The sequence below is a fragment of the Portunus trituberculatus genome, chromosome 50 (assembly GCF_017591435.1).
Source record: "Portunus trituberculatus isolate SZX2019 chromosome 50, ASM1759143v1, whole genome shotgun sequence".
In the NCBI taxonomy this organism is placed as follows: domain Eukaryota; kingdom Metazoa; phylum Arthropoda; class Malacostraca; order Decapoda; family Portunidae; genus Portunus; species Portunus trituberculatus.
In genome coordinates, this window is record NC_059304.1 from 24,948,990 (window position 1) to 24,965,407 (window position 16,418).

Here is a 16,418-nt window from a genome sequence, read left to right on the forward strand (position 1 = left end):
ATGCTTCCACTTCCAAGATCAAGATCAGTGTGTGTGGTGTCATGCTTCCACCCGTCCCGGCAACATGCGGTCCATCGCCTTACCTGTGCCTCCTTGAGGAAGACAGTCCTGCTACCTCGCCTGTGACAGTCACAGAACTAGCCCAGGGGCCAGCCCGGGGCTCACAAGGATCCATAGGTCGTCGCGGTTCTCACACCAACAACAACAAGCGTGTGTGTTCGGACGTAGTGCTGGTATAGCTTCACATTTTACACGTTTGTAAATTGTCTGCACTGCATTTGTGCATCAGAATATACAGTGTCTGCACCACACCATTAACGATAACCACGTTGTGTGCACTGTAAGCACACCAGGATAGTGAATAAACAATGACACGTTCTCGAGGAGGAAAAATACGCAACTTTGCCAGCGTCAAGCAAAAAAATAAGAAGGAAGAGAGACAGCCAAGTAAAAGACAGTATGAAGAATTTGGAGAAGCTCATCCCATTGACGAAAAGGAAGCTATTGTGAAAAGATTGAAGGTGAGAGTGACCAACTGGAGAAAGCCTTCAGTCTCACTAATAAGAAAAAGGAATGCACTTTTCTTCTATACACTTTCCCTCGCAAATTACTCTTCCCCGCCTTAAAACCCCGCTTTGCCAAGAGGTCCCCAAGCTTGTTAGACATAAGGAAAAATAAATATAAGATAGGGTATATTGGGTGAAACTGCAGATTTTACCAATTACTCATACAGTATTAAACATGAAAATCCCAATAATAACTTAGGTTAGGGTTAGTTAAAGGATAAGATTAGTTAGAATGCATCAATGGTCTTATATGCATAAAACAAAATAGTCTCTGCATGCTGGGGGAAAATTTCATGAATATCAAAATTTTCCCTGAAATATAGGGATTTTTCTAATGGTAAAGAATGCTCATTTTGTTTTCTAGGCATCGAAATATAAGGAAAAAATCAAGAATAGCACCTCCTTTCTAATCATTGAAACAACCATGCAAGGTGATAGCGTACTTACTATACAACATGTCTGTGATGTTTTTAATGTAGGGACGGCTTTTGTAAGGCCATAGTAATTCAATTAATATTCTGGTGCCTGCAGAATCAAAGTCCACAATGATTTGGTTGGTTGTTACAGTTTCGTACAATAAACTCTAGATGATTTGTTCTTACTATTTACAACATTTTCAGTAAGTACATTACCTGCCGCAAATTAATAATAACGCTGCAATAGGTCTGGGAATGTGCGGTGTTCGGCGAGTTTTCTCTAAGTCCAGCAAGCTGCAGCGAGCCATTGAGCTCCATCACACTTGGAAATGAGCTCTACACTGACCTGCATTTGTTTATAGCTGGGGTTTGTGGGCAACTACTGAATAAGATTCTTATTGTGTCTATAGTTCTTTTGTCCAATGACGTGCCACCACCTCTTTAGCACCACGAGCTGCACCAATGGGAATTTGCTATAGCTTTTCGTAGGCGGGGCACAGCTGGGCAAACAGGTGCACAGAGACATCTGTGTGCACAGCTCTGCCATGGCCACCGTTGACATTAGTTGTAATGGTTTTGAATATGATTACTGGGCAATCATCGCTCCTGCTGTCCCCGTGGAGGACAGTGAACTTAACGACTATCGAAAAGAGGATGGCCTACAGCTGTGGGGGGCATAGCCCCCCCTCGGCTAGGATATGTTAGGTTAGGGTTATGTTAGGGTCAGGTTAGTGTCCTAGAAAGGGGGGTGTGGGGGCCGCAGCCCCCCCGGCTAGAAAACGCTAGGTTAGGTTTATGTTAGGGTTAGGTTAGTGTCCTATAGGGGGGTCTAGGGGGGCGCAGCACCCCGCCAAGAATGCGCTAGGGTAGGTTTATGTTAGGGTTAGGTTAGTGTTCTAGAGGATTATTATGTTAGGTTATTATAATATCAGCAAAAATTATCTATTAATTTTTACATTTTCCAAATTTTTCCTTATAAAACGGCAGTTTTTGTCTTTAGATTTTTTTCGGATTGTCATATCTCACATCTTTTGGCTCCTCCCCCCCTTAAACCCCCGATTCCCCACAGTCCACCAAGCTTGCTGGAGCAGGTGGGGGGGGTGGGATAGGGGAAAAGGGGAAGGTCCTATTCTGTACTTTTACCACCCTGAAAAATACTAGTGCGTCTTCCAAGACAAATGTTGTATTGTGAGGCAACACCCAGCCTCAAGTGAGCTTGGACACTGATAGCAACCTGGATTTGTATGTTGAGTCATTACATTATGATGTTAGCTTAAGTACTATTTAATTCAACCTTTTATATGATGTAAACTCAGTACTTAGCTGTTACATATACAGTGGTACCTTGGAGTACGAACGCTTTTGAGTACGAACAACTTGGATTACGAACAAAAAACTCGTGGTTTTTTTTGCATTGGAGGACGAACTTTGCTTTGGAGTGCGAACAATAACAACCGTGGTCAACAGATTGCGCGCAGCACTGCGCGATCAGCTGACTGCATGCTGGGTCACCACGCTGCCTCAGTGCCTCAGGAGTGTTGTTTGCAGGTGTTTGGTTGTTGTTTTGTAGTGTCTGGGATAATAATATTAAGTGTTTTTAGTTATTAAGATCATTGCCTAGCGGAGCAGCACACATGGTCACGAGACCTACAGACAGACGTATGGAAGACTCTAGAAGATCCGAGGGGAAGAGAGAGTATTCAGCTCATGAATTAAAAGTCTTAACCCTTATAACCCGTCAGGCACGATCGTGGCTCTTACGATAGAGCATTTCAGGCATGATCTTGGCGCTTTTCAGAAGCCATGGTCCTTTATGCCGTACAGTTTGTTTATGCTTGAGGCTATCTGTCATATATCGAGGCCTGTCATTGTCCCATTGTTTTCAAGATGGTAGACACTTAACCAATCATGTATGAGCTTTTACAAGGATATGTTTATGTAGGTGTGAGGGCGCCAAGCATGAGGATGGTGAGAGTACTTACGTCAGTATGCTGTATTTTATGATTTTTGTATGTATTTCTTGGTGAGATATAAGATATGCATGTATTTCCATGGGTAAGTAAGCAGTTCAGAAACATATTATGAAGCATGACAATATTGGAATTGTTATTGGTTTAGATAAGAGTGCATAGTGATGGAGTCAGCTGAGGAGGATGTGTTGATGCTGGGTTGTAGTCAAGATGGCCCCTGACCACGACAGCCCCTTCCGACGGCCCCATGTATACCACGGTGGCCTCAGTTTCTTTTTTACCCGTAAGATGGTTTTAAATTATGCTTGTTAATAGAGCATCTTATACTAAGACAGATTGTATTAATAAATCAGTTGCTCCCCACTCCCCCATCCGTCCCCATCCTTCCTTCCCCAGTGATAGGTACTGTACCACGTAGTACCATACGTGAGTGCTTATTTTTAATCACCGCAATAATGTTATCGTGTAATGTTTATCAGTAAATTGTATACTTGTTGATACAATCTGTCTTAAATGTAAGATTGCAAAACATAATATTAAAACATTTGGTATTTAGCCAAGTGGCACCTCCGGCTGCTGCAGCAAGCCACCAACAGTCGTCGTCACCTAAACAACACAATGGACTATTGCGCGCCTCTCAGAAATTTTAAAATCATCTTACGGGTAAACAAAACCTTAAAATGTATATGTGTATATAACATTTTCTGCTTAGAAATGCATGTTTTCTTACCTCTTTCAATATTTACAGAAGGTCGTGTTACAACCTGGATACATATATGCACTATATGCTTAAGGTACAGTACATCGGTGTACCAATATGTTATTGTTTTTAACGCTCCATACTAAAAAACACTATCTCAGGAACGCTGAGTTGCCATTCGCAGTTAACATGTTAACCCGTAGAGTCTGATACGCCACCCGCGTGACAGGATATTTAGCAATGCACCACAAATGCGCTTTAATTGGTAACGCTGTCAAAATTATTACACTGGTACTCCTACCCTCCCACTACACCCCTGGTGAGAGAAATTGAAACCAGGCCTACCACGCTCAATTTGCCAGGGTCGCTCATGGAGTACACTCGTGCTTCTCAGTTGCGCGCCATATTTGTGGTTTTGTGTTAGTTTTGTTACTGAAAATGGTTCCTCCAGTGAAAAGAAAGCTAGTATATTCTAGTGAGAGTGAGGATGAAAGACAATCTTATCCTGTAAGGCCTCGTAGGGCAACGAGAGGGCGAAGAAGTGTCGAACATTGTTATAGAGACTCCTACCACCACTACCCAACCTACACCATTATCTGCTTCTGAATTGACATCTATGGTCTCTACTGGTGCCCCTGCAGATTCAAGGGATGCCAAGACCTCTGCAGGTCAAGCAGGCAGGTTGACTGTGCGAGGTCAACCACACGGGAGAGATAAGAGGACAGCGCGTGCCTTATCTATTCACTCACAGCCTACCACCACTGTCTCTCTCCATACTACTTCCTCTTCTACTACTGCTACTACTACTCAGCCTTTTACTAGCGGTACTACTACTACGTCTCCAGGGGGCGTTTTATGGTAGAAAAGGAGGTGTTAGAGTCCAAGGGAAGGGGAAGTTAGTCCCAGTAAAGATCACCCTACCCACTCACTGCCCGACCACTAACCCCACATCTGACCCCACGCCGCCCTGCCAGTCCCACATAGGTTCTACCACCAGCCTCACCCTCTTTAAATTTGTCGCCATACTCGCCACACAAGACAATTTTTATAATGGTGACGAAGATTTGGAGGCTAAGCGACAGGGTTGGGTGATTGACAGCGACAGTGGGGAGGTTGGGGACTCAAGTGACGACGCTGGCAACATCTCTGTCTATTTCCCGAGTGACCAGGACAAGGAGGAGGAAGACGTGGAAGAATATCCACAGCAAGACCCACAGCCTGAACCCAGCCTTACTTTGATTCAGGAATTTCAATGGACACCGGGGAACAATTTCATACCACAATTGCATGACTTTGACCCATGTAACTCGGGTCTGAGTTCTACCTGGCCCTGTGGCCCTGAAGCAACAGAGAAGGACTTCTTCAGGGCCTTTTTCGACAACGACATCTTGTGAGTTATTGTCGATGAAACAAACAAGTACTACGCTTGGGTGAGGCAGAAGACGAACATCATTAGCCCCCACAGTCGTTTTGCTTTCTGGGTCGATACTACCCATGAGGAACTACTTGTGTTCATGACCCTAGTTCTAGTGATGCCCCTAATCAAGAAGCATGCCCTTCGCGATTACTGGAAGCGTGATCCAATGATACCAACACCCCTATTCTCCAAGTTCATGTCTCGGTACCCCTTCCGGATGCTGATGTCATTCCTTCATCTCGCAAACAACGACCAGCCAAACAAGATCACCTGTGGAAGATTCGACCCATTATGTCCATGATCCTTGGGAACTACAAGAAATACTTTTACCCCTTCAGGAAAGTAGTGATTGATGAAAGCCTGATGCTGTTCAAAGGAAGAGTAGCTTTCAAGCAGTATATTCCATCAAAACGCCACCATTTCAGAGTAAAGCTATTCGTACTTTGTGATTGTGAGACAGGCTTCATTCTAGACTGCATTGTGTACTCTGGCACTGACACCGACATCCTGGCGATCCTCTGAGCTTATCAGGGCACATAGTAAAGAAAATGATGCAACCCTACATTGGCAGTGGGCATGTACTCTTTACCAATAATTGACAGAAGAGGGCAAAGAACCCTAAAAGCATAATCCGCCGTCAGACTGAGAAGATCCTGGCCATAAAATGGACTGACAGGCGGGATGTCCACTTACTCTCCACCATCCACAAAGGCAAAATCGAAGAAACTGGCAAAAAACACTTTAACACCGGTAAGCCCATCAAGAAGCCGGACGTCGTCATTGATTACGTCGAAAACATGAGTCTCATTGATAAGTCAGACTGCATGCTGAGTGGCATCGAGTGTGTCAGGAAGTCGACTAAGTGGTACCAGAAACTCTTTTTTCCACCTGGTCGACCTGACAATGCTGAATGCTTACAATGCCTGGTTGGTGGCCCGCTACGACCCCACGAAGCCTAACATAAAGTTCAGGGATTTCGTGTACAACGTGTCATATCAGCTCCTTGAAGAACATGGCACTGTCACGTCACTGACACAGGGTCGTCGCAGTACGATGCGACCAGACAGGCTTCAGGGGGGAGCCTACATCTCCAGACACTGACACCAAAGAGGCCTGGTTAAAACAGACACCTTGTGGAGTGTGTTGTCTGTAAACTGAAAAACAAGAGAACCCCAGATGACGAGTTTGTGCCCTGAGTGTGACGTTGGGCTGTGCCTCGGGGATTGCTTTGTGCGGTGGCACACACAGAAAAACCCATAAAGAAAACGAAAAACTCACCAAAAAACAGTGGCTGTGTAAATATGTACAGTATAAATATATAAATAGTGTAAGAAAATAATGAGAAGTTACTGTGAATACTATGACTGAAATAAGTTATTATGTGTGTATCATATGCTAAGGTATACAATAGTGAATATTATTTTTTTTTTTTATAAAACTCTGTAAGTACAAGAAACAATAGTTATGCAAAAAAGACATATGTAACTGTGCAATAGAAACTGCATGTGCATAGACTGTGCTACTCGTATACGATTTCACGCATTTTATTTTATGTGGTGAGATTCATCACATACTGAAAATTCATATCATGTACAAATGCTCACACTACACACAGTCTAAGAGCATAACATCATCTCTGGACAGCGGGAGCCACAGTATTGTGCTCCTCTGTTGGCCCCACCACCCCCAACCCTTCCCCCTAACCTTCCCACCTTCGTCCGGGCCGGGGCAGAGGTTGTTAACTCGCACCACTCTCCAGCTTCAAGGCTTTGTTGCGGCGAAACTTGGTTGAGTATTGCCGAAATATTTTACCAGTATATGCACATAAGTCTATTGATGATAAAAGTGTTTCCATTCAATTCTGTAACACTCAATAATTTCGTGATTTAGCCGGATCACGGAGGAATAACCATATACCTTTGATCGGATTCTACGGGTTAACGTAATGAAAGAAATAAGAGGACAATAACTTAAAATTTGGTGTGGGGTTGTCATGGTAAACACGGGGCTGTCGGGGAGGGCCGTCGTGGTCAGGGGCCGTCTTGACCAGGAAACATTGACGCTTGTTTCTGACCACGAAGAAGTTGAATTTTCATATTACAATTTGCTTACTTCCCTGATTTATTTTCCATAATGAATGCAGTATATCAAAGAAAAAAAAAATTGGCTTATATAAGAGTGTGCGGTGCTGGCTTGATGGAGTCACATGAGGATGTGGTGACACTTGTTTCTGACCACGAGAAGTTGAATTTTCATTATATTACATTTTGCTTACTTTCCTGCTTTATTTTCCTATCTTTTTTAGTTATAGTTTTTTTTTTTTTTTTACATTACAAGGGCACTGGCCAAGGGCAAACAAAGTGTTGGAAAAAAAAAAATCCCGCTGGTTGCCAGGCCCTGTTAAGAAGAAAGTAGAAAGAGAAAAAACAAAAAAAATCTAAAAGGAGGGTCCAGTTAACGTAAGAGGTGTCTTGACACTCCTCTTTTGAAAGAGTTTAAGTCATAGGCAGGTGGAAATACAGACACAGGTAGAGAGTTCCAGAGTTTACCAGTGTAGGGAATGAAGGAGTGAAGATACTGGTTAACTCTTGCATTAGGAAGATGGACAGAATAGGGATGAGAAGAAGTAGAGAGTCTTGTGCAGCGAGGCCGCAGGAGGGGGAAGGCATGCAGTTAGCAAGTTCAGAAGAGCAGACAGCATGAAAACAGCGGTAGAAGACAGATAAAGATGCAACATTGCGGCGGTGACTTAAAGAATCAAGACAGTCAGTTAGAGGAGAAGAGTTGATAAGACGAAAAGCTTTAGATTCCACCTTGTTTAGTAAAGCTGTGTGTGGATCCCCCAGACATGAGAGCCATACTCCATACACGGGCGGATAAGGCCCTTGTACAGAGCAAGCAGCTGGGAGGGAGAGAAAATGGACGAAGACGCCATAGGACACCTAACTTCTTGGAAGCTGATTTAGCAAGAGTAGAGATGTGAAATTTCCAGTTTAGATTTTTAGTGAAGGATAGACCGAGTGTGTTTAATGTAGAGGAGAGGGAAGTTGAGTGTTATTGAAGAAGAGAGGATAGTTGTCTGGAAGGTTATGTCGAGTAGATAGTTGTAGAAATTGAGTTTTGAGGCATTGAACAAAACCAGGTTTTCTCTGCCCCAATCAGAAACAAGTGAAAGATCAGAAGTTAGGCGTCCTATAGCATCTCGCCTTGAGTCATTTAATTGTTGTTGGGTTGGGCATCTGTTGAACGCTGTTGAATAATGCAGGGTGGTATCATCAGCATAGGAGTGGATAGGGCATTGAGTCAGATTTAGGAGATCATTGATGAATAATAGAAAGAGAGTGGGTGATAGGACAGAGTATTCAAAAAGTAAGAAATTAGGTGGAAAATAGAATTTTTTTGGTCTTGGGAGGTGGTTTGGAACGAATTATAATTACAGGAATACTCCGCTTAACGAACAGGATAGGGCATGTCAAAGCTGTTCGTAGAGCGGAAATTCATTAAGCAGACGTAATTTTCCCATGGGAAATAATGGAAATAGGGGGGATGTGTTCTGGGCTGGTCCCCAACATACCTTCTTCTTCCTCAGCTTTATCCCGTTTCTATACGGGGTCGCTGTTCCTGGTCAGCTGTTTTCAAACGCCTCGGTTTTCATATTCGGCGCTATCCAGATCTTAGATCATCTTCTACACAATCTTTCCATCTTCTCTTTGGACTCCCCCTCCTTCTTCTACCTTCCACTCTCATATCGCAGATTCTATTTTCCAGGTATTGTCCATCTCTTCTTTTAACGTGACCATACCATTGAAGCCTCCGCTCCTGCACTTTCTTTGAAGCTTCTACCACCTTAGTCGTTCCTCTAATTCTTTCATTCCTGATCTTATCAAATCTCCACATTTTCGCCCAGTAATGAAATATCTTCAATTTCCTCTTCTCTGTTAAAAACCATATACAGGCAGCCCCCGTTTCACGAAGGTTTTGAATACACCAGGAGCTGCTGGTACTAAGGCCTGCCTCAGGAGAAATCCTGAGACACCTGTAGAATAAAGATCAAGATCAAGCCTCTCGTGGACAACACAGGCGCTGCCGATACAAAGGCCTGACTCAGAAGAAATTCTGCGTCACCTGTAGCATCAAGATTAAGATCAAGATCATGCGCACCACTCACTCCCCAGTCAAAACATATCAGCGTCACCAGCAGCTCATCTTCCCTAGTTCAACTTAACACCAAAACGCCCTGCAATGTGGCCTAACGTTCCTAAGAAGACCAGGAAGTGTCTTACTCTCGAAGTGAAGCTGGGTATTATTCACAGACAAGAGAGAGGCCAGAAAACTAATAACATTGCTTGACTCCATCTACTGTGTCTACTATTTTCAAGTCAGCAGACACTATTAACCCGCTAAGACCGATGGCCGCAAAATTCGCACCCTCCCATTACCGCAATTATCATAAAAAAATCAACTCTTATAAATTACTCTGGAAAAAAATCTGCTGTTAGTAGACATGACAATGCATCATCCTACAAGTTTTTACTGCTCTACTCACTATGGTTGTCTCAGAATAATAACCGATAGTTGGAGAAGATTGTGGTAGCGGCAACTCTCTGGCACGGGTCCAGCGTGATGTTGATGAAGGCGGTATGATGTGGGGAAGCGTGGCTGGCTGGGGCTTTTATGTGTATTCTTACATAATGTAAGGCACTGCTCATGTTTTTATGTGTTTTCACATGTTTTTCGTGTTTTCACTCATATTGGCTGATTATAGTTACGTATGTTTTATCAGGCGTGGGTGACGATGTTGTCACAATAGCGGGGTCGGGATCTACCTCCAACCTGTGCACTTTGCGTCTTGTCCCGCCTTGTCTATCACTTTTATCACTAAACTTTAGCTTCCTCTTAGCACCAGGAGCCATAGTTGTAAATAATAGTTCCGTAAATACGTAAATAATTATCACCGCGACACGACGCTCATGCACCTCACAGAAATTTGCTGGAGACTAGCTGGCTAGAGCGGTGTGCTTCCTGGGAGCCGACAGTACTACCATAGGCCTACGTCATGACCAAATATAGCAGCGCTACCAATGCTAGTGCGGTTTTTATTAGCGCTCAAAGTAGCTGCCCCATTTAAGGACTGTCAGAAGTGTGCTATGCAGCCGTATTTAAGGCCTGTCGGAGTTTTCGAGTTAAGAAGGCTGATGAGACCGTATCTTCCTTGCAAGCTAAAAGAACCACCTGAACTCGTGACTCTACAATGGATAAAATGGAAAGCCTTGTGGAAATGTGGTACATAAGTTTTGTATGCGGTACAATGATGTGCACTTTGTTTACATTCTACAGGTTGCCGGTTAGTGTATTTCCCGTTTCACTCTCCCCCCCTTCATAAAGTTAAGATCATCAACATTGTAAAGTTACATACATACATACATTAGTGTACATTATAATGACTTAAACTACCTAAATGTTTAACTTCATAATTTTTACTCTCATTAAATCTTTTACTGTACTGTGATGCACTCTCGCTTTGCTTACTCTCAATGGAAGTTCAAATCAGGGGTTAAACTTGTTATAATCGGTTCGCTTAACGAAGTTTCGCTTAATGAAGTGTTTTTTAGGAACGTAACCCCTCCGTTAAGCGGGGGTTGCCTGTACTCTGTTTTCTTTCGGCTGATCTTTAGCCCTCTATCCTCCATTTCTTTTCTCCACGCTTCTGATTTTCTTTCTACCCCTTCTCTGGTGGTATTGATTAGGACTATGTCGTCCGCAAACAACATATCCCAAGGGGTTGGTGCTATGATATTTTGGCCCAAAACATCCATTATTAAGTCAAAGATGTACGGACTTAGAGAAGACCCTTGATGTAATCCGACTGCAACGTAAATTTTTCTGTCAGGCCAACACTCGATCTTACTTGCGTCGTTGCCCCCTCATACATATCCTGTACTAATCCAACATACTTCTCCGACACATTCCTTTCTCTCAAACACTTCCGTACTTCTCCTCTCGGCACCCTATCGTACGCTTTTTCCAAGTCTATAAATACCAGATGTAACTTTCTCTGTTTTTCCCCATATTTCTCCATCATCTGCCTAACAGCAAAGATGGCATCAGTTGTTCCTCTTCCAGGCATAAATCCAAACTGTTGGTCACCTATCTCGGTTTCATTTCTAATCCTCCTTTCTATGACTTTCTCCCATATTTTCATTGTGTGTGACATCAGTTTAATTCCACGATAGTTCCCACAATCCTGTATGTCATCCTTTTCTTTATACAGTAGAATCTTGAATCTCGATCAATCTCATCTCGATATTTCGCATCTCGATTGCACCATCAAAAACCCACAATTCACATATCGATCAAATTACACGGATCTTGATCGCTATTTTTCATTTTGTTGTTGTTGTTGTTAAGGGCTGCGACGATCTATTACGATCCTATGAGCCCTGGAGAGATGCCTGTGGTGTTCTCACAAGCGTTGCAGTTGGTTAGTCTTGTTGAGGAAGGCACAGGTGAGGCGAAGCACTGCTGATTGCCATGACGAGTTGATGCCTGTCGCCCCAAGCAGGGTGGGCAAGTCAAATGTGGTTACTCCCAGGGCACAAAGTTGTTCTTGCAGCACCACACGATGTGAGTGGAAGCGTGGACACTCCAGCATGCACCAAGGGCAGTACGGGTCTGGGGCAAGGCTCATGCGGTGGAGGTGAGCGGTGAGTCGTGTGGCCGAGGCGGAGACGCATGAGGGCGACGTCCAGCTTGCGGGACATTTTTCTAACCCTTGGTTGCGGGGAAGAATCACTGCGGTACTGGCCCATTGAGGTGGTTTGTAAGACGGGTGAGGGATTCATTCCATATGGACTGACAGGTGTGGGCGATGAGGCATTTGGAGGTGGAGAGTGGCAGGGTGAGCAGGGTATTGTTATGGTCCATCAGGGCCATCTTGGCAGCAGCATCGACAACCTCGTTGCCTTGTATGCCTGAGTGGGACGGCATCCACTGGAATGTTATGTCCCACATTTTTCATTTTATTGTATCAAAACAAACATGGCGCATGGCGATGCGATTGTTTCGATTGCTCTCCCACTAGCGGCAACTTGTGGAGTGTAGTGTGTACCAGTCACCCGGGCCCTCCCCCAGACATTCAAACCCCGGGCATTAAAAAGCAAGAAGGATGAAGTGAAGAAATCAGTGACATTGGCAAAAAAAATTATTCACGGATTCAAGGTTAACGTAGTTAATATAGGTTAGTTGCCAAAGCTTTGGTCCCAATTACATTTTCCTCTATAAGAAGTTAACTTCGCATCTCGATATTTTGAATCTTGATCAGTATTTTTGGTCCCAATTATGATTGAGATTCGAGATTCTTCTGTATAGAGAGAGAGAGAGAGAGAGAGAGAGGTCCTCTTTTACTGCTCACCTGAGTTAGCCTTAACGTACGGTGGTCGTTTTGGGAAGATTGTACCGTCGCGTGCAAAGAGGCGGAGATTGTTCGTGGAATCATGATTTTACTGCGCTAAATCTCTCCCCCTCACTATTGGTCCTGGGGCAAGTGGAGGTATCTGGCAACTTTTCTTGCTCGCCTCCTCGAGCCTTAAGACATATTTTCCCACACAATAGATCATCTTTTTCCGTTTGGAGGCGACATCTGGCAATCCCCGTGACCAAGAATGAGGAAACGGTACTCCGAGTGATGTTATGTCAGTGTTACTCGGTAGTGACATTGAGGAGTGATGAAAATGAAGACAGTGATTTTTTTATTGAGACAGAAGAGAGTGAAGACTCCAGTAGTGATTCTGATAGTGATCTGGGAGACAGAGACCAACCCTCACAGCGACGTTCATAAACCTCATGTACTCCCCTTGAGCAATGCGCTGGTGTGTGTCACCCATGGTTGCCTCTACAGGACTGTGCTTGTTGGCCGAGTCATATGACTCCCATTGCTAATAAGAGTTGCCAGATTCCAATTATTATAGAAATCTACAATACTTGTAATATGTGGCTTCTTTTTCTTTTCCTGTTTTGCACATCATTTCATATATCTGAGTTTGCATTTTCTTGACATGAAAGTGCAAAAGTTCCTACTTTTACATCAAATTCAAATGCCCAAAAGGGGAGAGAGAGAGAGAGAGAGAGCACACGTGCTGTGTTATTGGAGCTTGGGGGGTATTTCTTAGAGTTGGGTTGTGCCAAAGGTTCATGGAGAATTTTTTTTATATGCAATAACTTTGCTCTCAGAGGTCATAACATGTTGAAAACTACATTGTTGTAGTCAGAATAACAAAGAGAAATATGCTTTTATAAGGAAAAAATCTTTTGGCATTTTCGACAGGTGTGATTTTTACCTGCTGTAGCAGATGGAAAGTAAGTCAGCTCCCCGGATTTTAAGGATTAATGCATTTCTGGCTCTATGTGCACCCTCACTTTGTTTCCATCACTCATACAATGCACAAAATTTCTGACTTTATGTGCACTTGGCAAAAGAAACTTTAATTTGAGAACAAAATATATTTGCTATAAAATTATATTTTCTGCCAAAAACCAACAAAATACATTAAAATAAATTTAGAAATGATATTTTAACAACAAAAATAATAATTGAAGGTCAAAAAAATATATAATTAAGCATTACACAACAAAGAACGAAGGAGACAGATTATGTTTTGGTCCAGCCATGTTGTTCCACTTTCCTGTGCTTTGCTTGCCTGTATTACAGTTTCATGTTTCACATTTGCTAAGCATTATGATATTTTTACCTTTGTAGGTTGGTGATACGTAATATTTGTGATCTTTCTAAGTTTGTGAATATGGCTCCCTTCAAAACTACAAAAGAAAAAGGTGTTACAGGCATAGCTTATCAAGAAACATGAAATGTTTTTGCTTCAAGAGAAAGTAGACATCATAGCCAAGGTTGAGGCAGGGGAGAGGCTCTATGAAGTGGGCAGGTTTTACTCTGACAGTGAGTTCACAGTGCATAACATGGTGAAACATAAAGATACCATAAAGAATGCAGTGCAGCATTGAGCGATATGGGGACCCTTATGGGGGGGAGGGTCTCAGGAGTCAATCGTGGTGGCACCTTGTCCTAATCTTATTTTTAACATAGGGTTCTACTATTTGGTTAGTGCATTTTCGATAAATGCATACATTTTCTCTCCCTTTCCTGCGCATTAAGGGAGGACCCCTGTATACATATATAAGTACTTTTTTTTTTTCTTTTTTTGCTAGGGTATGGATTGTATATTATTATTTTCTTACTTCCTCACAAATAGCCGTGAGAACTGTGCTGATGTCAGCTGGATGTTCCTGTCACAGTGGTTCCCAAACTTTTTCAGCTTGTTACCCAATTTAACATGCCACATTAAGCATATTACCCCTTTCACAGAATGTTGTCAACATAGATACATATGGTTAAATTAAATTACTACAACAACCACCAGCATATCTATCGTTATAACTGAAGATCCGATATAACCAAGAATCCGTTATATCGGATGGAAATACCGGATGTATTTGTTATATCCCGAAGTTTGCCTGGTATTTGTACCCGCAGCTGCCCTGCTCCCACAGCACGCCATGTGAATTTTCTGCGACAACATGTTAGGAAACTACGCCTTTGCTATAACAGATGAAAATCCATTATAGCGAGGGTTTGTCTAGTCAGATTTTTTGTCCATTATATTCAGTTTATCAAGATCTGTTATATTGAGGGTTTACTGTATTTATAGTGAATAATAATAATTTATAGTAAATAATTATTTATAATAAGTTTATTTTACAACTGCATACTGAGAGTATGTTAACATTAATCTTAATGTCAGGTACTGCAGTGTTTTCTTGATTTTCAGAATTCTTCTGTCACCTCTCCATTACCCCGGAAAAATTGTTAAATTACCCCCAGGGGGTAATTTACCCCCAGTTTGAGAACCACTGCCCTATCAATTCTTATTCTTTTTCCTCCTGATGCACTTGTATCGTGGGACCATGATGAGGTCTGTTTCTGCTCTCACAGGCTTGATGTGAGATCTGTAGTTGCTTAGAATATATGTTTTTTTTTTATTATGATTAATATACAGTGACATATACTTGCATCTTTTATTGTAATATGCTTTATTCTTTTTAAAATATTATTGTGTAACATTATAACTTTTTATCAAATATGTTAAGAAGTTATATTTACAAGTCAGTCACTGGTGTCAGCAAGGAAACACTGAAGAAGATGGACTGTAGATCTGGCAAGCTGGAGTCTTGTGACAATGCTGTATGGATGTAACTCCCTGGTGATTGCTGGGAGATAGACTCATGTGTGTGTGCAAGACTTTCTTGTTATAGTGTAAATAACTGTACACTTCAAAGCCAATATAGTGAAAAGACTATATACATTTGATTCATCATCCCCAGTAGACAGTGCTGAGAGGGTACATGAACGAATGACATTGGTGACTTGGCTACAACTCATAACAATCATAAAAGTGGCCATAACAATATACATACCATGAATGAAGTATGTTCTTTTATCCTTCAGTTTCCCTGATCCTCATAATCTTTCCCAGTGCCATTTTTATCACATTTGCTTGTTTCAGGAGAGAGAGGGGTATGATAAAACTTTTTTATTATCATTAATGTTAAAGGAGAAATTTCTAACAGCAATTGTATCAATGAAAAGTATCTTAAAAAATGTCTACCTTTCAATTTAACAAATCTTTTTCATGTCTGAGACTGACACTACTATTTTTTTGATTGGGGAAGACATAAAATATCACGCTAGAGCTGATATCAATAAGTTTTCTGTCTTTATAGAAACCACAAACATGACTTCTTTAGTGGTTTCTCTTTAATTTTCAGTTGCTGATTTTAAGGGATTTGTTATTTTGGCAGATTACATCCTTATTATCTATATTATGCCTTGTTTAGATTACAGAATGAGAAATGTTATACAGGTAACTCGATTCACACGTGTTTAATTTACGCGTTTTTGTTATTACGCGACCGAAAAAATATTAATTAATTTAATTTGCGTGATCGGTTTGCTTATAAGTGGTTTGGCCCAACCGCATTTTCAAGCTGAGCGCCAGATGCAAACTGCAAACTGCATGCCAGAGAGTTCCGCAGCTGGCTGATAGGTGGGAGCTCTGTTGCCATGGATGCACTCTTCTGCTACACAGTGATGCAAAAAGAATTTTCCAAGAAAAAGCACCAGACCATCATGCTGCAGTTTTTCAAGAAAACACCAGTGGAAGATGTAGTACCAGAAGAGGATGTGGACGATCCCGTAGAAGCGGTGGAAGCAGAAGAAGCGCAGGTGGAAGATGACGTCCTTGACTTGGAGGTGGACAGTGACAGTGAGTGCATGCTTGT

At 42.2% G+C, this 16,418-nt stretch overlaps 1 protein-coding gene across 2 annotated transcripts in view; it reads left to right on the forward strand.

Moving 5' to 3' along the window:
- LOC123500091 (U3 small nucleolar RNA-associated protein 25 homolog) overlaps positions 1-16,418 on the forward strand; it is a 44,578-nt gene continuing 28,160 nt past the window's right edge. The window contains exon 1 of one of the 2 annotated variants that reach the window (XM_045248740.1): positions 1-521. In XM_045248740.1, the coding sequence (XP_045104675.1) occupies positions 369-521 (153 nt within the window). In that variant the 5' untranslated portion in view covers positions 1-368. Of the gene's footprint in view, positions 522-3,722; positions 3,747-16,418 lie in introns of those variants that run through there. The other variant, XM_045248741.1, reaches the window with a different exon arrangement.